Genomic DNA, 26,587 nt, shown 5'->3' with positions numbered 1-26,587 from the left:
GGTCGAATGCAGCTGAAAGGACTAAGAGGAGAAGGAGGGCCGATTTTACGTTGTCTCTGAGTTCATCTATCTGAGCCTTCAGATCTATTAAGGTTGTTTCAACCCCATGTTGGGGCCAGTAACCTGACTGGTGTGCTCCTATTAAGAAGTTGGATTCGAGATGTTTTTGAATTTGTGAATAGGCCATCTGGTCAATAATTTTCAGCAGAAAAGGCACTGTGATGATCGGCCGGTAGTTGGTAGGTATGGCTGGATCAAGAGTCTGTTTTTTAAGTAGTGGTAGGACCCACAATTCTTTGAGGTTAGTTGGGATCATGCTTGCGGAGAAGGAGGCATTAATGAGTTTTGTAATGAAAGGGGCCAGGTCTCTGGCTACGTCCTTTATAAGTTGGGCAGGGCATTGATCACCCTGGCAATTTGAGGGTTTGAGTGAGAGAATAGCTTTTTCTGTTTCGAGTATGGTAACTTTGGAGAACTTGAAACGCGGTGGGTCGGCAGTATTGTTTCTTAGCGATTTTGGACTGAAGGGTCCTAACTTTGTTGGTGAGTGCTTGCTGTATGTTTGAACACCATCATTTGTCTTTTACACAGTTATCCGGCACTGGGATAGTAGCTTCTAACTGTTTCAGGATAACAAAGAGCTCTTTCGTGCTTGATTTAGCCTGTGATATTCTGGAATTGTAGGTTTCACGTTTAGCTAGAAGTATTTCGTGTTTGTAGAGGGCGGTTATAGTGCTATGATTGGTCTTGTTTCCTCAGATGGTAATTATCTCCAGGAGACCTCAAATTGTCTTTTTTTTATTCGTAATGTTTTCAAGTGGGGAGTATGCTTTCGGCTTGCTTTTTCTCATTTTAAGAGGCGCTATTAAGTCGAGAGATGAGGCCATGATTTTATTGTACTCTTTGACGAATGCATCAGGCCCCATACTTTCAGGGAGTGTATTGAGAGTGGGGAGGATGAGGGGGAGTAGGTTATCGCAGGTGATATTCTTTTTATCCCTTGTAGGTACTGAAGGTGCTAACACTATTGGCGTGGAGATGGGATTTTCGGTTGCTAAAGAAAAGGTTACATGGTGATGGTCTGTCCAAATCTGGTGAGCTATGGATAAAATGGAGGCATTGCAATTGTAATCTGCCACCCAGTCAAGTATTCTCCCTTTGTTGTGAGTCGGGTAAAGTACTCTCTGGGTGAGGCCTAATTCGGTTAGCATGTTGGGCACTCTTGTCGCGTGTGTCTCTTTCGGGTCGTTGAGCCTAAATTCATGTCACCTAGTAGGAGAATTTGGGAGGAGTTTTTTAGATTATTAGAGGGTATATTAGAGATATCTTCCTCAAAGGTACCAATGTGACCAGGGGGTCTGTAAATGAGGTGGATCGTGAGCGTCTGGGTATTATTAGCTTGGCAGTGAGGTTTTCGCAAGATTTGATGTCAAGGTCGGTGCAAGTCTAATGGGTAAATTTGATTTTGTAATAAGGGTTATACCTCTTTCTCTAGCTTCGTTTCTGTCCGATCTTGGAATAGTGTAGCCATTGGGTATGGCTAGCGAAAGGGCTGGGCCTGCAGCGGCATGTAGCCATGATTCGGTAACTGCTAGGAAGCCAAGATTTTCTGATTGTATGATGTCAGAGATCTCAGTAGCATGTGCGACTAGAGATCTGGCATTTCATAAAGCGCCCTTGAGAGCTGGGTTGGAGGGTTTAATAGTAGATGCGCCTTCCGTGCCTTGGGTTTTAGGGGTGATGTGATTATGTAGCGCGTGTGTAAGCAGAGGGGGGTTGTGGAGGCAGTTCCTTCTGTTATTAAGGTTCTCTATATGTAGATTGATACTCCTTCTATTTGGATAGGTGAGTGTTCTTGCTAGAGGTTCAAATATCTTAGCTAGTCTGGAGCGGATCCGTTCATTTCTTGTAAGAGTGCTGCAAGGTTGGTGATCATAACTGGCCAGCTGAGGCATAGAGTTATTGGAATTATCTGGCATTGTCATATGAGTCAGGTTAGTTCTCTGGGGCGGGTGCTGGGCCATGGTGGAGGTTAAGGCAATGAGAAGATGGGGCATAGGCGGCGACAGCAATAGGCAAGTAGCGCACTAATTTGAGTAATGTGTCGGGCTACTTGTCTTGACACAGGCAGGAATCACGGCAGTAGCGGCAATGGTACAACTCTGTAGATGGATTATGGATCATTACAGAACAGGACCTCAGCTGGAAATAACTCTTAAAAGGCACAATACCTATATTAAGCCTATGATTGTGGCTTGCTTAGGAGTGGGTAATGAAGGCTCAGGGAGGCATTTTTCTGGGAGGGTGAAGGACATCCTATTGTTCTATTGTTCAGCTTATGTTTCAACCTTCGAGTGCTGGTACGGCTCATATGGTAAACTCCCCAAAAAACGAATCCTAAAACAAGGCCAAAAACGCTGACTTTTTTTAATCTAATTTTTTTAATTATTTTGCACCTTTTCTTGAAAAAATAGATGGGGGCTTGGGCAAGGGAATACATTAACATTAAGGTAGGGGGATTGTGGGGTGGGTGGGGCTGCAGGGGCTCGCCCCCCCCCCCGTCCAGTATTTAAAATAAAAACAACTGCAAAAAACTAAAAGGCATTTTGGAAATTCGAAAAAGAAATTGGTGTTTACAGCCTCGTTGTTTTAGATTCGGTATTTTAACGTTTTAACCTAGAACCGGATCATATATGTGGATCATACATATAAAGTTCTTGCTTGGACAATGCTATTTGTGGCCAAGGTGGAATTAATGGTGGATCATTAGTCCACTTTTTTTAAAGCTTTTGGACAAATGTACTGCCAGTAACTTCTGGAGTCGTCCCCTGCCGGAGAGGTACTCTGTGACCTTCAAGACGATTTCAGTGGTCATCACTTGTGCTATATATATTTCTGCAAGCTGTGACATAAATGTGGACAGGGAAGCCATGGCAGCCAGCGCAGCCACATTTCCGTGGTTGAAAACGTTAATAATTCATATCGACTTTCGTGTTAAGGAGAGGAGGATGGAGCCAGAAATGCATATGCAAGTACATTTAAAGTATTGTTCAGTGAAACGGGCTCCGTACGTATTATGCATGCCCAATTTCCCTGAAACAGTACAAAACAAGATGGCTGACATGGGAATAGTAAAAGGGCAGACTTCCCTTACTATTTCCAAGGTGGGGAGGCTGGCAGACGAGATCACGAGGGACTGAATGTTGCCTGGAGGCAAGAAGGTAAGTTGGAGTGGGGGAGGGAGGGGAATCCTGCGGGGTTTGGGGCTCGGAGCAAGGAAGCACTTACTCAAGCGCTTACTCAAGCAAAATGGTGGACATGGGGGACAGGTGCCGGATGCCAGGAGAGAATGTAGTGGGGTCACTAGCACATTCAGCCAACGTCTCAGGCCTCCTGATTGGCAGGCACATTTTCCAAGGTTCTAAATAATTCATAAAGCGCTGATGAAAACAAATGGCCGAGCCAACTGGGAACAACAGTACAAGAAAGAGCATGGAGTCTAGTTTTAACTGAAAAGGTACCTTTAGAGTTCCCTCCTGAAACAGGATAAAATGGTTAGTGGACAAATCTGAAGAGGAAGAGCGTTCCAGAGCTAAGGGCCCTGAACAGAGAATGTACAATCTCCCATTATTTCTCATTTAGACAGGGACGCCACTGAGGTAAGGAATGCTCTTACTAGCCATAAGCCAGCACAACTTAAACTCAATCTGCCTGTGAATGGGCAGCCAGCCTGGCGACTGATGGACGGCAGAAATAGAGTCAGACATTTTTCATCCAAAAATATAATGCACAGTAGAGTTCTGAACCAGAAGATTATGGCGAAACTGGAAACCATGGAGACCTGTAAAAATCACTTTGGCATACTCCAACCTGGAGTTGAATAAAGTCCCTACCGCAAGCCAATGGGTTCAGCTGGGAATGAGTGGTAAAAGCTGTTTCAATTGGCAAAGAGAAAAAAAGAAGATTTCACAACCGTGCTGACCTGTGTGATGAGGCACTGATCGGCCTCCCAAAAGATCACCACTTTTTAAGCTTTATGTGACTTGGTGGCCAAAAACGAGAAGGTGGAGAAGGGTGGGCTCCATCGTTATTCAATAGGTGATGCAGTCCTAACAAGACAATCTCAAGTCTTTGCCAAATTAACCTTACATCCAGTGTCCAGGATTCATCTCCGTCCAAGATCAAGGCTGAAAGCTAAATCCATAATTCCTCCAAAGGGACATCGACTCGCAGCGGGATCTGAGTATCCTCTGCAAATAAGTGCTACTGAAAGACCATGGGTCAGGCAATTGTCTTGGGAGGATAGCTCAGGGGCAACATGCTCGCCTTGGAAGCAAGACGACACGGAGCAACACAGGTTCAATCCCCGGGTCTTCGCTTAGAAACCTCTGGGAATTAAGTGCGTTATAAATAACCTATCATATCATAAAGGAAGTCAGATAGACCTTAAGGAGGTGGGGTACCTCTACAGGTCACCAGTAAGGCAGAGAACTGAAATGGTGCTGATGCACCTGGCTGATCCCAGTGGAATAGAAATAGAAGGTATGTGCAGCCCATTTTGATCACTGCAGTGCTGTGGACATAGATGAGCCACTATGAAAACAGAGGTAGTCCCCAAAGCTACACAAACAGTGGTAGACAACACTAAACGAATGCCATGCGCGCCACAGAAGATGATGAAGAAGCAGCCTGCACGCCTAGAGACGTAAGAGGTGCCAGCAGAAGTCATGGACATGGTCTTCTGGACTACTTTGATTCAAGGGCATAGCACTGGACAATTACTGATTACAAGCTAGCAAATGTTCTCAACCAGTGCAATACAGATCCTTCCAGCACTGATGACATCTTATAGGCCAGGCAAATTCCCTCGACAATAAAGACCTACCGCGGGCCAGGGGTCAACAGTCCTAACTTTGAAAAATGTGTTCCTACATGAACTTCCACCATCATGTCCCGGGAGGATAGCTCAGCGGCAATGTGCTCGCCTTGGAAACAAGACGACACGAAGCAACACAGGTTCGATCCCCGGCTCCGCGCTTAGAAACCTCTAGGTATTAAGCGCGTTGTAAATACGCAACTAAGGGAATTCCTGTAACAGCGCCTTGATGCTCCCGGGCTGTGTGAGCGCTTAAAAAATGTAAATAAATAAAAAATAAGAATGCGAACCTCTCGCTCTAATGTGTGCAACTGGTAGACAGAATGCAGCATGGTAGTGGTACCGTGCAGAGAGAACAACGTGAACACAGCACACTGCATCCACTGAGCAATGTGAACACGTCACAGTGTGAGTACAAACAGCCATTAGAACCAGGAGCCATGTGAGTGCACCTCCCATTGAGTAACCTGAACACAAAGCCATGTGTGAGTAAAGCATCAGAGAACATGGTGACCACAGCGCGGGTGTGAGTACAGATAGCAGCATGCACATGGATCATGTCTGTGCAGTGATTAACATGATAAAATAGAACACATCTTAAGTACAAAAACAGCATAAAAACAGAGCAGAGTGTGAGTAGAGAGGACAGACAGCAATAAATAAACAGCAATGTGAGTACAGAGAAAAGACATGAACATACACACGCGCTGTGTGATTACATACCATTGGGCCCCAGCTTAATGAGGGGAGTAGGACACTATCCCAAAGCAGGCAACGGGGGCAATCCCAGGCAGAAGATAACCCATGTGTAGACCATAGGGAACATGCAGGAAATAAGGAGAATACAATAGATGGAGAACAAGGCAACACACCAGAAGGAGAAGGAGAACAGGGGGTTCTATGAACAGAAAACGTGGCAATCTATCGGAAGGAGAGGATATGCCAGACTACAAATACGGGCATATCCCACAAAGAGAAAAGGGGAATCATGCAGGACAGACAGAGAACATCGGAATGTACAGACAGAGGACAGGAGAATAGACAGAGAGCAATCCCAGAAAGGACAGAACATGGGGATATACCAAGCAGTGAGCAGGGGGATATACCAGGCAGAGCACAGAAGAATAAATATAGAACAATGCCAGAAATGACAGAACATGGGGAAATAGAAAGATGTGAGCAGAGGGATATAACAGGCAGAGAACAGGAGAATAAATAGATAGAGGGCAATGACAGAGCATGGGGATATAGAAAGATGTGAGCAGCAGAATACACCAGGCAGAGAACAAGAGAATAAATAGACAGAGTAAAAATGCCAGAAATGACAGAACATGGGGATATAGAAAGATGTGAGCAGCAGGATATACCAGGCAGAGAACAAGAGAATAAATAGACAGAGTAAAAATGCCAGAAATGACAGAACATGGGGATATAGAAAGATGTGAGCAGCAAGATATACCGGGCAGAGAACAAGAGAATAAATAGACAGAGTAAAAAGGCCGGAAATGACAGAACATGGGGAAATAGAAAGGTGTGAGCAGAGGGATATACCAGGCAGCGAACAGGAGAATAAATAGACAGAGAGTAATGCCAGAAATGACAGAACATGGTGATATACTAAGCAGTGAGCAGGTGGATATACCAGGCAGAGTATATGAGAATACATAGACAGAGAGTAATCCCAGAAATGACAGAACATGGGGATATAACAAACAGTGAACATGGGGATATACCAAACAGTGAACATGGGGCTATAACAGGCAGAGTACATGAGAATAGAGAACATTTCTAGAAATGACAGAACATGGGTAAATAGAAAGATGCGAGCAACGGGATATACCAGACAGAGAACAGTATTTTTATGTCTGGAAGTTTGCTTTTATCACATATACATTGAATAGTTCAAGTGAGATGAAGATCCATTTTATTTATTAACTATATATATATATTGTATGGGTGATGTCCAATAGTTTGAGTATATTGATATATTGTTTTGTTGAGTTTGCAAACCTGTTGCAAGTCATTAGAGAACCTTGAAACATGTTTCGCTGCACCATAGCAGCTTCTTCAGGAGGATTTCCAAGAGTGCTTATCTTTATATAATAATGGGCTGTGTGGCTATAAATGCCACTATGCTAAAGATCTCTGATATAAGCAAACACCTTCACAAGAGAGTGTTTATCACTTCCTCAGGCCTGCAAGACGACAGTGTATTTGTGACAGATGCGCTCTCTCAAATCCTCCTGGCGAAGATGCCAGTGTGTGCAACATACCAGACAGAGAGTAGGGATGGGGCTAACAGAAGAAGAACAGGGAGATGTAGCAGGCAGAGACACCATGGGAATATACTACAAAGAGCACAGGGGGGCATGCCAGAAGGATAATGCGGGGATACACATAGAGGTAACATGGAGATATGCCAGTGTGAGAAGAGTGTAATATAACAGACAGAGAACATGGAGATCTGCCTAGCACACAACAGGGGGTTTATCAAACAGAGAACAGGGGGCTCTACTAGACACAGACGAGAGGGGTGTATCAACCAAATAACAGGTGACTAGACCCACCAATGAACATTGAGAAGTGCCCCACTGCAGAGAGACATACCACCAGGTTGTGAATACGGAGTACTTGGCCATTTACTGCCCTTTCAGTGCCAATGCGATGCAGACAGTTTCCTTTGTCCCTTTGAATGGAACATGCACCAGTACTCTCTTGCCCACTTCCGGAGTGAGCCTGCGCTACGAACTCACCTTCAGGGCGGATCGGATGCTCTTGCACTCCGGGTTTGGGTACATGGTTATCATGTCCTCCTCCTTCCGGCAAGTGGGGGGCAGCGCCTGCTCTTCCTGGGCCTGGCAACACACGCACCAGTCCTTCTCCTCGTGATGGGATGGGGCAAAAAAAGAGACAACATGAAACAACCAGGAAGGGCCCGCACAGTACAGTTTTGTCCCTAAATCTGAAAGGTAATCACAAGTTCAGGGCAAGCCCATTTTGACGATCCAAATCTGTTTGCCCCCTCCACCCCCAGATTGTTTTCTTTCAGAATTATGTCAAGGGCAAAATGGGCCTGATCACGAGTTGGGGGATATCCTAGTGGTAATACCGCCGGGATACCGCCCAACGTTAATTGCGTTAGCACCACCTGGTCGGGTGTCCATCTGTAATTAGCCTATGCCCATGTACAGACCAGTTTGACATGAAAAGCCATCATATACCCAGGTGTAGCTCATATGCCTACACAATTGCATGTTAAGGACTGTCTCCATCAATACTCCATCTGCAATTAGTTGTGCTGGACGTGTCTCCACCTCTTTAAATGCTCTGCGAAGATCTCACTGATGTTTTACACTTTTTCCCTGCGTTCATAAATGACACAAATTCCATTCTCTTCTCAAGCCCAGCCTCCAGTGTGGCACCCTAGGCACACTTGAGGAATCCCATTTCAAGACAAAATATCTCTATAGGCCTTCAACAAGGTCAGAGCAATGAACTGCCTATCGTACCTAGTGCATGTTACTGCTCCCCAAATGCCAAGGAGGGCTAGTCAGGGGTATGGGTCAAGATGCCACCCAATCACCCCGGTGGTTATAATTCTGTTATTAACCAATCAGAAACAACCTTAGAAAGAAGACTTCAAATCGGGCATTATATGCACACATTTGTTCATGAAAGACCTAGTGGGAGGAACTGCGATTCAAACAAACAATTATTTCCCTACAGCCCACAGCAAAAATAAAGGTTATTCGTACCAACTAAACAATGATATTTTCTGAGAGAGTTTTTGTATCTTAGTCACTATTTCCCCCCCAAACCTTGCTTCTCTGGAGAATTAGTCAGCACTCTTTTATCACCGTTAGGGAAACTCATAATAGTGTGATTGTATCTCACACACTGCACACAAACTTTCTTCTGCTTCAGCCATGAGGAAACTCTTTGCACACAAAATGTGTCTCGGCTGATTAAAATGTCACCAAAAAGCACACTATGCATAAAAATCACTTTGGAGAGGCGACCATCCTTAATTAAATGAACCAACATAAGAGCAAGTCTGGATAACAGGAGCAGGATTCCCTTTGTTGTGTTAGTCTTTCTCAGGAGCCTAGGCAGACAACCCCATAATCCGGGAGCACCAGGGGATTGTCATGACTAAAGTCTGCATACAACACAGGGTGTGGTTCCCTCAAATAGACACAAAAGTCGAGAGTGTGATATCTTCATACCACCCATGCCAAGTGACCAGTCCACCTTCAAGGCCTGAACCAATCCGATTCCGCTCCAAGGGATACGACACGCTGGGAGGCAATAAGTGTTGACTTTTGAACAGTGCAGGAGGGCACATACCTCCATGTCGCAGTGGATAACTACTCACGCTACCCCGAGGTGGAGGTCATACAATCTACAGTGGCAAGAGGCAGCGATTCCGGCTTTGGAAAAAATATTCGCCACACACGGGCTGCCAAAGTACATAATGAGTGACAATGGACCCCCTTTCAAGGGAGAGAGCTGGCGAAATACTTGGCCGACCTGCATATCCACAATCACCACATCACATGACCCCGAGATGGCCACAAGCCAACGTAGACGCTGAACGTTTCATGAGGACGATCAATAAAGTGCTGCGTATAGCAAAGACCCAGAACATGCCATGGAAAGTCGAGCTCTATGGATTCCTGAGGAACTATCAACTGACACCGTGCATATGAACTGACATACCCCCAGCCAACCAGATGTACGGGACCCTCCTGAATTCCTTGTTACCTCACCACCCAGGCAAACGGGTGAACCACATGAACCAGCGGCGAACCCGCTGCAGAAGAGTGGCAGCGAATGAGCACATGAGCACTAAACGCCGGGCGAAACAGACACAAGGTGGGAGATCAAGTGTTAGTCCTGCGGAATGCCTCAAAGTCGTAGCTAGTGTGCCAGTATGGCCCCACCCTATGGACTGTGAGCCAGAACTAAGGGACACACGTAGTAGCAAGCCGAGGCCACAAGACTATTACAAGCAACACATACTGATTCAAAAGTGTCCCCGAAACCATGTGGATGGAAGGCCAGGACCAGCGACAGGAAGAAGTTGTCAAAGAGACAACCAACAGGAGACAAAGCACGATGGAAGAGACTGGGCATGGACCCGATTCTGAGGACCACGGAGGGACGTCAAGTGTGCCGACCAGCCCCACCGCGGACCGTGAAGCAGATGGGAGCCAAACCACCAGAGCACTCCAGCGACACAGCCGATTCAACCAGAGGGTGGCCCCAAGGCCCCCAGGTAAACTGAATGACTATGTATGTTGATACGGACTCAGAGCTGTCATATAATGAACAAGGAGAGAACCGTGAATGTTGATGTTGTTTTGTGGAAAGGAGAGGAAAGTTATTTATGCACGGACGTGACGTAATAAAGGGGCAGGCGCCGGAACCTCCCGGCAGTCCCACGCTAACCTCATCCCCCGGCTGACGTGTCTTCATTTACTGGCACTAGGGCTCACACGCATCCTTTGCGATCCCCCCTTACCATCGCTCCATGTGGATCTAGAGTTCCAACTGCCACCACTGACTATGTAACTAACTCCCTTTTTTAATCAAGGTAATGGAAACATTTGCTGTGGATATCCTGAGAACATGGTGTGGGTTTGGTTCTTAACGACTGGACTTTGAGTTTAAAGATCAACAGGTTTTGTTCTGGACTATGAATTTAGTAGAACTTTGTTTCAATCCCAACTTTGCTGCTTAAGTACATTTTATGACCATGAGACTCAGTTTCTTCACCTTTTAAGTTTGGAAGCTCTTCGTGGCAAGCTAAAGACTGTGTTAAATGCTAAATAAAAATATATGACATTTTCAAACTTGACAACATTATGATAGAAGGATCCTCTGGTATTTGCATTGCCTTTTATTGTGTCCTGATAGGTTTCTGAGAAATCTCTGCAAATTAAACATTACTTGTATCTGTTTCTTTAAAGTATTGTGCGTCACACTGAAGGGGTATTCAATCATTTTCGTGACATGCCTGTTGTAGAGATGTCGCGAGAGCCACACATGCAGGGAGCCACACCGCCGTCACCCTTTCTACAAACGCCAGGTAGGCCTACCATTCCTTGGCCACAATGGCAGCCCCTGTTCACGACGTACGTGGAAGCTATGGGTGGAGCAGGATTTTCAGCGGCGAGACGCAGGGCCATGCTACTCAATGCCTTAGGGGTGGAAGGGCAAAGAATATTCGAGGGCCTTACCCCGATTCCGGTAGATGATGACAATGATGATGTGTTCAAGGAGGCGGTTAGAAGAATCGTTAAGAGGTTCGCCAGCAAAGAGAACACAGTACTCCATAGAATAAGGTTTTACACTCAAAAACAAGAACAGTCCGAACCCGTCGATGACTACGTCACTAAATTAAGGGAACTAGCAGCCCTGTGTAACTTTGGCACCAATGCGGAAAACTGTATATGCGACATGCTAGTTGTCCACACCAACAGTCGGAAAGTCCAAGATAAGTTCATCCTCGAAAAAGAGCTACAGTTAGAGAAAGCCGTGGAGATCGCCAGAGCAGTAGAGGAAATGGCGGGAAGAAGGAAGGAATTTACAGGGGCCCAAGTTCCCACTGAAATACAAGCGGTGGGATTCCGTCCAAGAAAGGAAAGGTTTGCACCGGACACGAGAGAAGTGAGAAACAGCAAGAAAGAACCCCTCAAGTGTCATAGGTGCACCAGCACCAAACACCTGGCCTTTGACAGAGAGTGCCCAGCCAGAGACAAGGAGTGCTCCGTCTGCAAACGCATAGGACACTTCTCGATAGTGTGTCGATGGAGGAACAAGAAAGTCACCAGCCTTACCACAGATCACACAAGGGAAAAAGAATCCTCCTCAGATGAGGAGGGAAGACCCACAGTCATTATGGTGAACAGCACACGAGCCAGGAGAGAGAAGCCCCACTGCGTGATCAAAATCGATGGAAGAGAGACAAGGGTCATGGCAGACTCAGGTTCAGACCTCACCATCTTACCCCTTCGGACATACAAAGAAATGGTGGGTAAAGAGAAAGTGGAAGTACTCACCACACGACACAAGCCCACAGTGTTTGGTGGGGCCTCAGTCGAACTGCTAGGGTATATCAACGGCAAAGTCGAATTCAAATGAAGAGAAACCATCACCAGGGTCTACTTCAGCCACAAAGGGCCTGCAGTTTTGGGCTGGGATGATCAGGACAAATTAAAAATCAGACTGGATCCCAGCACAGAAGATCAAGTTCTATCAGTCAATACGAGGAGCGGATCCGTTGTCAAGAGCGATTACCCAACACTTTTCTCGGAGGAGCCGGGGCACATTAAAAGTTTTATTCACAAAATTGTGCTCAAAAGAAATGCGGTCCCTGTCAAGCACCGGGTGAGACCAGTACCGGCCACAGCAAGGGACATCCTTAGACAACAGCTAGACAAAATGAAGAAGGAAGGAGTGATAGAAGAAATTGAAGCGTCCGAATGGCTGAGCCCAGTGGTCCTGATAAAGAAACCCCAATCACAGGAATTAAGAATGTGCATAGACCTACGCAGCCTCAACTTAGAAGTCATCACGGACAATTACCCGCTCCCAAGCATAAACAAACTCATTTTACTAATGAAAGAGGCCAAAATATTCTCCAAACTAGACATGAGAAATGCATATCACCAAATACAGCTGCACGAAGAATCGAAACCCCTTACGGCATTTATCACTCCATTTGGCACATTTCAATTCACCAAAATGCCTTTCGGGTTGTCATCGGCCGCATCAGCCTTTCAACGCATGATGGACGTCCTGCTAAGAAAAGTCAAAAATGTGGTATATTTTCAGGATGACATATTGGTTTACGCAAGGGACAAACAGACGCACGATACCACCCTCAAATTGGTTCTCAACAAGCTACAAGAAGCAGGAGTGCGCTTACGTCATGAGAAATGTTCATTTGGGGTAAAAGAAGTTGAATATCTGGGGTACAAGATTTCAGAAAAAGGCATCAGTCCAAAACAGAATCTTATGCAAGCCATCATCAAAGCTCCAGAACCCGCCACCAAAGAAGAGGTGAGGTCATTTCTAGGATTGGCTGAGTACTATGCGAAATTCATACCAAAGTTTTCAGAAACCACTTCACCCCTACGCGATCTACTCAAAAAAGGGACAGAATTCGTGTGGGAAGAACCCCAGAAAAGGGCGATGGACACCATAAGGCAACATATCATGAAAGCCCCATGTCTTCAACCTTTTAACCCAGAGTGGGATACACTCATTACCACTGACGCCAGTGTGTACGGACTAGGAGCAGTGCTAACGCAGAGGAGAGGTGACACCGAACATGTGGTGGCCTTTGCGTCAAAGGCACTATCAGAGGCGGAACAGAACTATTCTACCATTGAAAAAGAAATGCTAGCATGCGCATGGGCAGTCGAACATTTCAGAACATACGTGTGGGGCACAAAGTTCAAGCTGGTGACAGATCACAAGCCGCTCATCCACATGCTTAGTCCAGGAGGCACCAAAGCATCCACGCCCAGACTAGCTCGCATTGCAGCGAAACTACAGGAATACACATTTGAAATCCATCACATCTCAGGCTGGAAAAACTCGCAAGCTGACTACCTGGAACTCAGTGAGAGACACTGGGAAGAAGAAGATGAGAATGACCCAACCATGGCTAAGATTCGCAAATGGATCAGAGAAGGGTGGCCAAATGAGAAAATGCTGCCAGAAGGCATGAGACCATATTGGAAGGTGCAAGATGAGTTGTCGGAAACAGAGGGGATAATCATGAAAATGGACCAAATCATTCCCCCCACAGGAATGAGGCGCACAATTCTCTGCAGGGCTCACGCGGGACACCTCGGGAACACGATGACCCGCCGCAGGGTGAGAGAAGCTTACTGGTGGCCGTCTATGGACCAGGAAATACGCTCCATGATAGAGCGCTGCCATGAATGCCTAAACAGCGACAAAAGACTGAAAGTCCGCCAAGCACCTCTCATACCCACGGAGATACCAGAAGCAGTATGGTCCAAAGTGGGCATAGACTTCATAGGGCCCCTGGAGGCTATGGAAACGGAACACAAATACGGCATAGTGCTGGTTGACTATCTATCCAAGTGGGTGGAAGCCGAGTTTGTCCCAAACATAACCACTGAGACAGTCATTGAAGTACTCACTGAAATCTTCCAAAGGGAAGGCCTCCCCAAAGAAGTCGTCACAGACAATGGGGTGCAACTAGTATCCAAAGACATGGAAGAGTTTTTAAGAAGGAACCACATCAAACAAAAGAAGGCGGCCTTGTATCACCCCCAAGCAAATGGACTTGTGGAGAGGGCGAACAGGTTCATAAAAGGGGCCATCCAACTGGCAACAGCGTCGGGTATGGACCCCCTCAAAACCACCAAAGAAGCCATAGCGGCCCACAGCCTCACGCCAAACGGAATTACTCAAATATCCCCGTTCAAAATGTTGAGAGGGAGGAGTGCGGCATCCACCCTCATTCCACCATGGCTGTCGAAAGTAAGGGAAGACGAAGCAGTTGACATGACTGAAGTGGTATGGCACATTGAGAGAAACAAGACACGCATGAAATCGTGGAGTGACGAAAGAAGAAGGACGAAGCAAGCGCCCAACATAGGAAAAGGGGACTGGGTCAAAATCAAACTGCCAAGAAGAGATCAAGCCACAAGATCCCGGTACAGTCAGCCCATAAAGGTAACTCACAAAGGAACCAATCACGTCCGCACAGAAGACGGGCGCACGTGGAACTTTGAAAGGGTAGCATTATACCAGCGAAGGCAAGAAAAAGTGAGGACCCCTGAGACACCCCATATAGAAACCGAAAGAGATGACGAGAGAAACGAGGAACGAGAACCCGAAGGAAACGACGGAGAAAGAGATGAAACCGAAACAGAACGGGAAGAACAGAATGTGAGTCCAGAACCGGTTCAGCAGAGACCGTGCCCTACAACCAGTGAGAGGCCCAGAAGGGAGCACAGAAGACCGGTGAGATACAATGACTATGTCTTACAGTGAACCCGTTTCGCATTGAAAAAGGGAGGTGTGTAGAGATGTCGCGAGAGCCCCGCTCTCGCGAGACCTCGCTCGTGCCCACAGCTCCGCCCCCGCGCGCTACGCGCGCATTACGGGACGAGCTGACGACACGGACAGCTGCGTCTTCCCGGCTCCTCCGAGCACGGGACTAATTCGGCATTAAAGCTGCAATATTAAGGTTACTGCAGCCCGGCCCCAGTTGGCCACGTTGGCTTTTGTTATTCCGGGCACTGTTTATATGCAAAATGTTCCAGAGTAACCAGGAGAAATAAAACACTGGTGAAACCCCTGCCTGGCTCCTGTCTTCCTTCAAGTATTAATATACAACACCTGTACACTGCAAACAATCTTGAAGATGAAAGGTTCCCAGTATTAACCACTGCTCTCTCACTTGCATTTCTATCCTACAAAGAAGGAAAGAAATTCATTTTTTTAATTTTGTTACTGCATTTCACAGTGACATGATGGGTGCCACGCCTAGCACACAAATAACCGTCAACAAGTCTGTGTGTTGAGTGCATTTAAAGCTCTAAAATACAACGGAAAATCACAGATTAAATCTTTTAAATTTACACCCATTGATATTCTGGTATTTGTATGCCTACCTTGATGATGGAGACCATGTAGCTGGAATCATTCCCCCTTTGCATAACACGCTTCTATACAGCTTTGTGTTTAAATATTGTCAAGTCAGGTTATTATGTTATTTGTGTACTTTCCAAGTCAGTGCTACAAAAACAGGGTATTATTTTAGTTCATGAAAGGGAAACATTCACAAATAATTCTATCTTGTTCTATGGTAAGTACTGGGAAACGATGGCCCAAGAGCTAGAACTGTAGCTTGGCTCAAATACCAGCTTCACCTCACAACCAACGTGTGTGATCTTCACAATTCAGTTAATCTTTTGATGCCTAACCTGTATAAATTACCATTCTGTAAAAATGTCAGGTTGTCAGACCCTAAACATTATTTAGTTATCGGGTATTCTCTTACAAATGTCCCACTCATGGTTTAAATAGCTACAGTGCTGCTTCAGGTATAATACGAGTGCCCTTGAAATATTGCACACCACAAAGTAATTGGTTTGTTTGTTGACTAATATCAATACAACTTGAAAATCATAGCTCTGTTCTAATATTGCATTGGAGTATAGCAAGAAGGGAGATGGGATATGAGGAGGGATACACATCATGTGTTGTTTGGTTTTATAACCCATCTTTTGACTGCTCTTGGCCATGCTAATCTCTAGTCCCATTCCCACCCACTATCGGCACCTCCATGCCCAAAACACATCCTTCATGGATCTCTTTACCAAGCTGTAACATCAAACCTCAATCAAAACAAAAGAGGTGATGGCTGGAAGGTCTGGAATTAATCTTAAACCTCTGGTATTGCTCTGGGCCACCCTCCAGGCCATCGTTCTCCAGCCTGCCAAGCCATTACAGAAGGGGAAAGGCCATATGAAAATCAGGCTTGACCCCACTTAAAAAGAGGCAGTCCTGCCCGAACTGCTAGATCACATCCCTTCTGCATGAGACCACAAGCATCCCCAGACATGTTTTGGCCTCATTGGGCGTCATCAGTGAGGAGTAGCTTTGGTCTCTAGGCCCAACAGGCTCGGGATTCACATCTTGGCATACCCGTCCCACTACCTAGCAGGCTCGGGACCACGTCTTGGCATACCCGTCGCACTCGTGGTGGCTTATGCAAATCAAACATCTGAGGGTTAATGGCTACATTTCAGTTGCAAGCGTGTTTCTGGTGAAATAACATGTCTTTACCATGTTTGCCTTCAGTCACTTGATTTATAAGCAGTACTCATGTCCTTGCACTGAAGGCCTGGTAAAAACAAGCATTGGCAAAGACAACCGTTTTGGCTTGTGCATAGTTATTAGATAGGCATTTTCCAGGAACAGTTACGAAATGCGCAGACACTCACACCATTTTCCAGCTGTTAACTGAAGAGGGTAATGGGACTTGAAGGGAGTACCCACGCATATGTTATTTGCTGCAGGAGCATATCAAGCTACAGGCTGTGATTGCATGGGGGGGGGCACATGACCAGAGATTGTGGATCCCTTAATTTCTTTGTTTGGGGAGGGCAAAGGTGTCTGTGCCCTGGCCCCTAAACTTCCTTAAGATGGTCTTGGTGTCAGTAACATTAAATGGGCCAATAGAATCCTAATAATCCATCGCACACATCCGGATGCATGGGATGAACTGCTGGTTGGAGAGCCTACAGTGGATATCAAGACACCCTCCCCTCAAGGCTAGTCAATGTAATAAGGAGGTATTTGCGAGGGAGGGGAATCATAGGCCGGCAGCATGGTGGTCCACCAAACGGCTGGCCAGGCTGGGGATATTAATTTAAGGGGTGCCCTTAGTAGTCTTCTAAATATCTGGTGGCTCTCCTGGAGGCAGAGGATATATGGGAGCTCATTCCATAATGTGGGGGCCAAGATGACATAATTCTGCCGCTAGTTCGCATCTTCTTGAAAGTCACCCCACTGTTGGTGTTGTAGCCTAGGTTCCTGGACAGAAGGTAGGAGATGGTGGTACTTGGGAAGGATGGCCCAGAAGGTCCCTTTGGGTGATGCACATACTGTTGAAGGCAATCCTATGTAACCACCTGCAGGATCCATCTTTAGTGGATCCTGAAGTTGGTTGCCTAGGATCCTTAACTTACAGTCACTGAGTCAGATATTATTGTGCATTTCATATTGAATGACATGTGTGCAGGGGGGGGTGGTATTGCAACACAAAACAACAGCGGTGTCTGTCTGCCCTGTATACTAAATCCAACAGTGAGCTTGGCACACATACAATGAGTGAGTGTAATCTCTGAAACCTTTGCAGCATGGTCTGTGGAGCCCATGCCCCTCAGTACCTAACAAAAAAAACATGCATTCTGTATGGTAGCTGAACTGCATCCTCTCTAACTGGTTTGAACCTCAGGACACATCGGAATGGCAAAATAAAGTAGGTTATCATCTGTGTGTATCCACATTTACAGGGCATGGGTGCATGGCGGTGGAAGAGTGGAACCCAAGGATGTATCCACACACATTTTGCATAATACAGTACTTACTCGCTGATGGGCCAATCATTATGCATGTTCTGTATACAACTGAGTCTGTCTCAAAGCCAACTGGCTTTTTAAGGACCCTGCCGGTTTTTCGATACTAGGTACAGGGGAGCAGTGAAAGGGAGATGGGACCCAAGATACTTCTACATAGAATAACAAACCTGTAGGAAACCATCCGTGTGTATACGGCTGTACTGGGTGTAGGAGCTCTTCACCCGCTGGCACAGGTCGAACGATCTCACCAGCTGGGCATTCTGGCAGGACAGTATGGACCCCGCAAGGTTTAGCATCACGCAGAGAGCTGAGAGCAGTGTGAAGAACGTGATCTGATGAGAGACATAGACATTAAGAGATGCTGCATGTGATCAGAAGGTCCTTCCCGCTCAACGTGATAACAACACTACATGCTCTACCAAGACAGTACATGGAAATCCTGTAATAGCTGTACTGTACTCACTTCTTTCTGTACCTCATTTTCTTACATCAAGCTAGTTATGATGGCAGGATTGGCCTGCAATAATTGGGATATTACACGCTACCTTTTAGAGTACAATAGCACTGACAATCACAGCACAGGCACCAAGACTCAAAAGCCTCAACATCAGAATACCAGCAGCTGCTATCAACAATGCAATGAAAATAAGGACTATATTATGTTTTAATTGCTTTATATAAACGTATTCTGACAGTTCACAATCTGTAGCCAATAAGGAAACACTTAGTCATCTCTTTTGGCTTTCTAGCACCCTGACACTGGCATTCCTAGTAATCTCCTTTGGCTTTCTAGTACCCTGACACTGGGGTTCTTAGTCATCTCCTTTGGCCTTCGAGCGGGATTCTTAGTCATCGCCTTTGTCTTTCTAGCACCCTGACACTGGGATTCTTAGTCATCTCCTTTGGCTTTCTAACACCCTGACACTGGGATTCAAAGAAGGAGTGTTGAGAAGGGAAGATATGGTGGCCATGCGCTACAACCAATACAGTATCCCAAAAGTGCATACAAAGAATTTAGCAAATCACATCAGAGTTACACGATTTTATAGTCACTTGTATTCTTCCTATATCTGGTCTGCCAACACTTGCAATTTGTCTGGCCTCAACGGTCTTGTATTTGAGAAAGGACCTCAAGACCTTGCTTTTCAGTGAGTACCTAGGGAACACCTAGGACCCTCATCACCTGCTCTCGGTAGAAGACCACCACGTTGGATCAGGACCTCACAGATCCACAGCTTGAATGTGTCTCCTCTTGTGCCAGCTCTCATTTCTGTTGTGATCATCAACCAGCATTGCACAGCGCTATGTTGGTCCATAGCTAGGTTTGTGCGATAGAAGTCCAAAGGCAAATACAAAAATACGAATTCCTCAGTGTTGTCAGAAATGTATTTATTTATTTTATATATTGCATTTCTATCACGCGTCTAACCCGCAGGCATCTGGGTGCTTGGCTTAAGAATGTGGTTACAGATCATACTTAGTTATACAGGTCAATTAGGTCGTTATACAATACAGCGATAAAAAAAAACAGTTGCAAGGTAATGTCTTCATGCCACGATGAGTAACGGCTAATAGAAGGTTGACAGAGTTGAGTACCGAATAGCAAAGGATCCATCTGCTAAACGAGTCACGGGGCCTCATTACGAGTTTGGAGGTAGCCATGTCCTTAATAAGGGCATGGCTGCCTCCAAACTCGGGTCCGGGTCCGTGGTCCCTGAATGGGGGAATACCGGGCCATTCCGACTTTGGAGGGCCCGGTATTTCTCCATTCAGGGAACCCAGACCCGGACAATCCCCATTCCCATTTGAGCCCCCATAGGGCTCAATGGGAATCGAGAGCATACTAACACCGGGCCCGTTGTTAGCATGCTGGTCCCCTCGCAGGACCCACAAAGGCCGTCTGGTCTGACCAGAGGTCCAGAGCAGGTGTCGCTATGGAACCTTGTAATGAGACGGTATGGGGTTAACGCCGCTGGCACCTTTACGGGCGCCGTTAACCCCTTACTGCCTCAGTTGTAATGAGGCCTAAGGACTCTTATAGGTGAGGAGGATGCGACTTGGTGTCCTATATAAAGAGGCAGGTTTTTAGTTTTTTGTGAAAGGACAATAAAGAGGGATCCAGCCATAGTTTCATAGGCATGGCGTTCCAGTAGTTAGCTGACATGACGGGGAAACTGGAGCCACCTGCTCTTTGCTTTTATATCTTGTTGAGTTCAATAACCCTAGGTAAACTGAGCGGGTGGGTCTGGCTGGTTGGGTTTTGGCAAGCAAACTAGACAGGTAACGTGGAGCTTGTGCGTAAGCGTAAGTACTTTGAATTTAATGCAGTCTCTAACTGGTAACCAGTGGACATTTCTTCTGAAAGTGGTAATGTGTTCTGACTTTGAGATATGGAGTGCTGCTCTAATAGCATTGTTCTGAACAGTTTGGAGTTTCTTCATGTTTTTGGAGGAGGATCCTGCGAAGATAGCATTACAATAGTCAATCCTGGAAAGGATAAGTGCTCTTGCCAGGGTGATGTGGTTCCCTTCTGTATGGTCTGCATGCAGTGATGAATTTAGCAGTATAAGATGATGCCCAGGTGATGGCATTGACTTGCCGAGAGAGGGTAAGTGAGGAGTCAAGGTAGACTCCTAATGTCTTAACTTCTTTGGCGGTCATGATATGGTTTCCATCTATGTCGAACATGGACTATATGCCAGCTCACTGATCATGGTTTGATCATGCTGACACTGTGGCCTTTATGTGCAAGGCCCTCTGCATTACATGCAGGTCTTTTTCACAAAATGTGTGCAGTGAAATTACACACTACACCACAATGAGGAGTTGCGTTTAAGGGATGCAAGGCCCTTGGTAGCGGCTCAGATAAAGAAAGCAAAACATTTAGGTAGAATCTTTTCAATCAATCAGCATTTCCCTTGGAATATATCACCACCAAACATCAGAGCAATTGGCCACCACTTGGTCTTCAGGTGAGTCACCAAAACCTGATGCTCCCTGTCTTGTGGGACATGTTTAAGCTGGAAGAAAGCCTAGGTCAGACAAGAACTTCAGGTGTCAATGATAAAGCCAATAAGCCATCTAGATAGTAAACCATGTGCTCCTAACTTAACATAACCTCTCTGTGGCTACCACTACAGCCATATAATGCATGCCTATGGCTGGATTACTTTATCCTAGCCTAGTCTTGCCTGCAGTCACAACACTATAGAACGGCAGATGATCACTTTGAAGTCTAGTCTTTTTATGCAAGGATTGGAAACATAACTATTCAAAATTCCTGGCATAGAGGCCCAACCTGATTGATCAACAAACTAAATGGTGAAAACCAAACATGCATATTTGGGTTATTCCCCACTTAAGATTGTCTTTCTGTAAAATTATTTTGGCAAACCGTTCTATCCTGGCACAGTGATTTATCCACAATTCATGCATCAGAGGATGGTGGGGACACTTACCATGAGGGTGAATGGTCGCTTCCAGGACACAACTCCAATAAGGCCAGACAACGCCAACTGTAAGGGGAACAAAAACAGAGATCAGGGCACAACAGACAGCTGGGTCAGGACATGCTGGTAGCATGCAGCAACATACCTAGGAAACTGAGCCAATGACATAGAGGTATGAGGGCAGGTAAGGCGTCCCAGACATACGTACATGTTAGAAAATCTTATACACAATAACTCTCATTGCTGGCCTCTGACTTGTGATCCTAATTCAAAGATCAATTTCCTTATAATGGGTTCACCCAATCTTTATTAGATGTATCAGGAAAAGAGAATTTGATGATTTAAATATTGAGCATGTGAAACTCCCTGCTATGGATTACCTGGGATAAACAAAGATCCACTGGAACCACTGAGACAACAACGTTTGTACATGTTTTACTCCATCTTTTATCAATTGAGATAGAAACATGCCACCAAGGTCTGACTACCACAACTAATCTGATGGAGGGTCTCCACTTTAATGACTCATGTAGTGGGAGCACTTGCCATAACATCCCTTTACACCAACATTGAGCAGACGGATATTGTGATACTTTACAGAGTCCTTGGGCAAGAGATCTTTACCTCTTACAGTTCCAATCAATTGCATAGTAGATTGAATGATTGTAGCTCTGAAATATAACTTCTTCAGGTACAAACATATCTTTCCCCACCAAAACCATGGGAGCATCTTTTGGCCATAGAATTGGCATGTATATTATGGCTGTCCCTACAATATAAATATCTGTAACAAAATACATAGTTGATGGCCGAGTCATGTGCACAAGAAAGTCTATCCTTCTAGAGAACTTGCAACCTGGCACAATTCTAGCAATCAAGATATTCAATTTACTATATCCTCCGGCAAGGATAAGATGCCCCTTTTGGACATACATATATCTAATTAGCAGGGCCCTTAATGTGCAAACTTTACCAGAAGCCAAATGAAAAGAACAACTTTCTACATTATCAGAATTTCCAATCCCAGGGTCTAAGAGACAGACTACCCCACAGACATTCCTTGCACATAAAGATCAATTACAGCAAAATATGTGATTCTAATCAGAATTCTAAGGGTCTTTCTAAAAGACTTCTTAAGAGATCTTATTTTATTCATTTTTATTTATTTGCATTTGTAGAGTGCACTTGCAGCTTGTGGGCATCGAGGCACTGTTACAGGATTATATAAGAACTTTTGATTAAGTTTACAGGTGACCAGAAGTCTCTTGGTTACAGAAAGCATAGACAGTGTGCGAAACAGCGAAGAGCAGGGTTACAAGCAAAAGCATATATACAGTGGTTAGGTATACAGCCTGCATGAAGAAATTATGTTTTTAGATATAGAGTTTGGTTTTGATGGCTTTCCGGAACGCTTGGTGAGAGTCTATCATTCTTAGGTGAAAGGGAAGTGCATTCCAGTGGGTGGCTGCCAGAGTGGGGAAGCTAGATCCTCCAGCGCGGGCTTTCCGAGTTTTGTGCGTAATGATCATGTTAGAGTAGCACTTCCTGAGGGGTCTTGTGGCGGTGTGCTTGGTGATTCTCTGAGCAAGGTATGGGGATGCGAGTTCATGGAGGCACTTGTGCGTGATGGCCAGGATTTTGAAAACAATTCTCTCTTTGGCAGGGAGCCAATGGGCCTGCCTTCTAACTTCGATATGTGATCTTTCCTGGAGGTTCCTGCAGCTGCCTTACGGGCGTTGTTTTGGACAAGCTGGAGTTTGGCCAAATTTTTGCATGATGTCCCTAGGAGGAGGGCATTGCAGTAGTCCAGCCTTGAGCCAATTATTGCCCTGGCAATTGTGAGGCAGTTCTGGCATGATAAGTAGGGTCTGGCAACGTTAAGGACTTTAAAATAATAGGCCGATGAGAATGTGATGGCATTAACCTGTCTGTCCATGGTAAGGTTGGAATCCAGGTAGATTCCAGGTGTCTTTACATTGTTGGAGACCTTGATGGGGATATTATCAATAGTGAAGCATAAGAACTGTTCATCAAGGTTGCCGAGTGTGGTGGGTGACCCTAAGAGCAGGAGTTCCATTTTTTCACTATTGAGGCAAAGCCAATTATCTGCTATCCAGGATTGGATAGTGGAGTAGATGGTAGTGAGTGTGTTGGCGTCTCCCTCATAGTCTCCAGTGAGTGGAATGAGCACCTGCGTGTCATCCGCATGGTTGGTATACGAGACGAGCCGGGAGTCAAGGATACTGAACAAAGGCCTCGTGAAGAGGTTGTAGAGTGTGGGCGCGATACGGGAGCCCTGCAGCACACCGCATTTAATGTGGCTGGGGGTGGCAGAGGCTGAGTCAGAGAAGACTTTCATCGCTCTTTCTTGGAGAAAGGAGGTAATCCAATCACAAGCTTTAGGGGAGAAGTTAGCCGCAGTTGCCAGATGGTGGCACAAGGTGTTGTGATCCACGAGGTCAAAAGCTGCGGATAGGACAAGAAGCAGAAGGAGTGCAGGTTTGCCTGTGTCTCTTAGATCGTCCATTTGATTCTTTAGGTCCAGGAGAGCCGTTTCAGCGCCATGTCGTGGGCGGAATCCAGATTGCCGCAGGCCGAGAAGCTGGTTGTCTTCCAAGTATTTTTGGACTTGCAGGTAGGCTGCTTTATCCAGGATTTTGAGTAGGAAAGGGCCGGTGGTAATGGGCCTATAGTTCCCTGGGACCGATGGGTCTAGGGAGGTTTTTTTTAGGAGCAGGCGAACCCACGCTTGCTTGAGTCCAGTTGGAACGTGGCCAATCTGGAAGGAGTTAATGAAAGCAGTTAGGAAGGGTGCTAGGATATGGGCCGAGTCTTTAATGAGCTGGGCAGGACATGCGTCTCCCTTGCAGTTAGAAGGTTTAATAGATTTGAAGAGGGAGATGACTTCCAACTCAGTCATGTCCTTGAAGTCAAAGGGAGGGGAAGACTCGGTTTTGGCGGTCGAGGGCGTTTTGCTGTGCAGGTTGGCAATGTGGCGGTTGAGGGCATTTTGATATCCACGGATTTTGTTTTGAAGCAAGTCAAGTTTGTCTAGCATGGCAAATTGAATACTGTTGCACCAGCTTTCTTCCTTGAGGATGGAGGGGGCAGGAGAGGCAGGTTTTTCCAACTCCCTGAAGATGGTGAAGATTTCTTTGGAGCTTGATTTAGAGTCATTGATCCTAGAGTTGTAGGATGCGGCTTTAGCTATGGTAATGTTAGCTTTATAAGATATGGTGATGGCCTTGAAGGCACTTCTGGTAGCTTCAGAAGGGTTGGTTTTCCATGCGGATAGATCACGCCTCTTCTGTGAACGTTGTTCAAGTAGCTCTTTTGAAAAGCATGAGTTGGAATGTTTGGCTTTTTTGGCTTTTTTAAGTGCGAGTGGTGCAATGGCATCCACTGCTTGAGTGATGACCTCTTTGAAGGTGTTAGCTAATGTCTCTGGGTTATTGGGGAATGGGGCCTGCAAAGCTGGAATAAGGGGGAATGGTGCTAGGTTTTCAGCTGTCAATTGGCGGGAGCTCCTTGCGAGAGCTGCAGGACAGGGGGGGATAGGCTTAGGGGACCCTTTCTTTGTGTTAAGGTTGAATTGAATATAGTGATGGTCAGACCCAGGGATTGGGGAGTTGGCGGTGATTTCGATAGAGCAGTTGTGATGGCTGATCCAGTTAAGTGTGCGCCCTTTCATGTGGGTTGGTCCAGAGGTAGAATGTGAGAAGCACAAGGTAGATAGGGCTTTCTTGAGGGATTTGCCGTAGGGGTCCTTAGGGTCATTAAGCCCCGGGTTAAGATCTCCCAGGAGACTTGAGACGTCTTTTTAATGTTGTCAGACAGTGAGAGGATGAGGGTGTCCTGAAAGTCTGTGATGGGACCCGGGGGTCTGTAGACAATGTGCATTGCTATGGTGCAGTTGTGGGAGACAGCCACAGTGGTGATCAAGTTGCCCTTCTGCTTCTCTGATAGCAAAGGTTTCCCTTGCAATGAGAGCCACACCCCTACCTCTCTGGGAGGTGCAGTCTTTTCTGAAAATGGAGTACCCCGGTGGGATAGCGAGAGCTAATGCCGGGCCAGAACTTTCATTAAGCCATGTCTCAGTAATTATTAAGAGGTCTAGGTTGTCCTTGACGATGAGGTCATTAATGTCAAGGGCATGGGCAGGAACTGAGTGTGCACTGACCAAGGCACAGCTGAGAGTGTGAGTCAGCCTGGAGGTATCCTTCACAGTGGCCGGTGGGGCTTTGGGGACCTTAGGGGTCTCAGGCAAAGTATACAGTGCAGGGTTGACAATGAGCATGGGTGCCACAGGGGGCACAGGCTAAATATACAGTGCAGGGTCAACAATGAGCATGGGTGCCACAGGGGGCTCAGGCAAAATATACAGTGCAGGGTCAACAATGAGCATGGGTGCCACAGGGGGCTCAGTCAAAATATACAGTGCAGGGTCAACAATGAGCATGGGTGCCACAGGGGGCTCAGGCAAAATATACAGTGCAGGGTCAACAATGAGCATGGGTGCCACAGGGGGCTCAGGCATGGTATACAGTATATCTTACCAACTAAAGAAAGCCAAACATACTCAGAGAAGAGCCCAGAATACTCCAAGGGAGAAACACTCATAACAGCTACGGTGTCCAGTCAAAATAAGAAGCAGTTGTTATGTAATGTAATTTGCCATTTGTATAGAACCTTTCCCATTGGTATGGTCTCAAAGCGCTGTAGGTGAACGACCTTGGAGGACCGAAGTCCAAATGTATGAGAAATTTGTCAGAGGAGTTTAGAATGCGTGTGTGCATCATGACCAATACAAAGGAGTTTACGGGTGGCCACGTCCCTACTGGCTACCCATATCGATATGTGTAACTATCCTCACCAAAGGGATTCAAACATTTATAAATATTGTTTTAAACACTAGCTCCTGGTAAAATTAAGATTAGCAGACTTAGAACAACCCTGTTTTGCACTCAAGCATACCCAGAACTTGAGAAACCATCTGATGTACTCACATCCAGCCAGAACATCAGGAACCAATGGTGACAACCGCTTAGGACATGCCCCTGTGACACTTGTTCTAAGTGAAAATACACAAAGGGCCTTAGAGTACAGCAACCAAAGAAATATAT

At 45.9% G+C, this 26,587-nt stretch overlaps 1 protein-coding gene across 5 annotated transcripts in view; it reads right to left on the bottom strand.

Moving 5' to 3' along the window:
* Positions 1 to 26,587, bottom strand: part of ENTREP3 (endosomal transmembrane epsin interactor 3) — a 528,225-nt gene that overhangs the window by 183,614 nt on the left and 318,024 nt on the right. For 4 of the 5 annotated variants that reach the window (XM_069650116.1, XM_069650112.1, XM_069650115.1 and 1 more), the window contains 3 exons: positions 21,474 to 21,530; positions 18,183 to 18,347; positions 7,630 to 7,758 (listed from right to left, as the gene is read on the bottom strand). In XM_069650116.1, coding sequence (XP_069506217.1) covers positions 7,630 to 7,758; positions 18,183 to 18,347; positions 21,474 to 21,530 — 351 coding nt within the window. The remainder of the gene's footprint in view (positions 1 to 7,629; positions 7,759 to 18,182; positions 18,348 to 21,473; positions 21,531 to 26,587) is intronic. The other variant, XM_069650111.1, reaches the window with a different exon arrangement.

The sequence above is a fragment of the Ambystoma mexicanum genome, chromosome 1p (assembly GCF_040938575.1).
Source record: "Ambystoma mexicanum isolate Mex_15411 chromosome 1p, UKY_AmexF1_1, whole genome shotgun sequence".
In the NCBI taxonomy this organism is placed as follows: Eukaryota; Metazoa; Chordata; class Amphibia; order Caudata; family Ambystomatidae; genus Ambystoma; species Ambystoma mexicanum.
The sequence above is the reverse complement of the archived record's forward strand: the minus strand, read 5'-3'. Positions and strand labels throughout refer to the sequence as shown.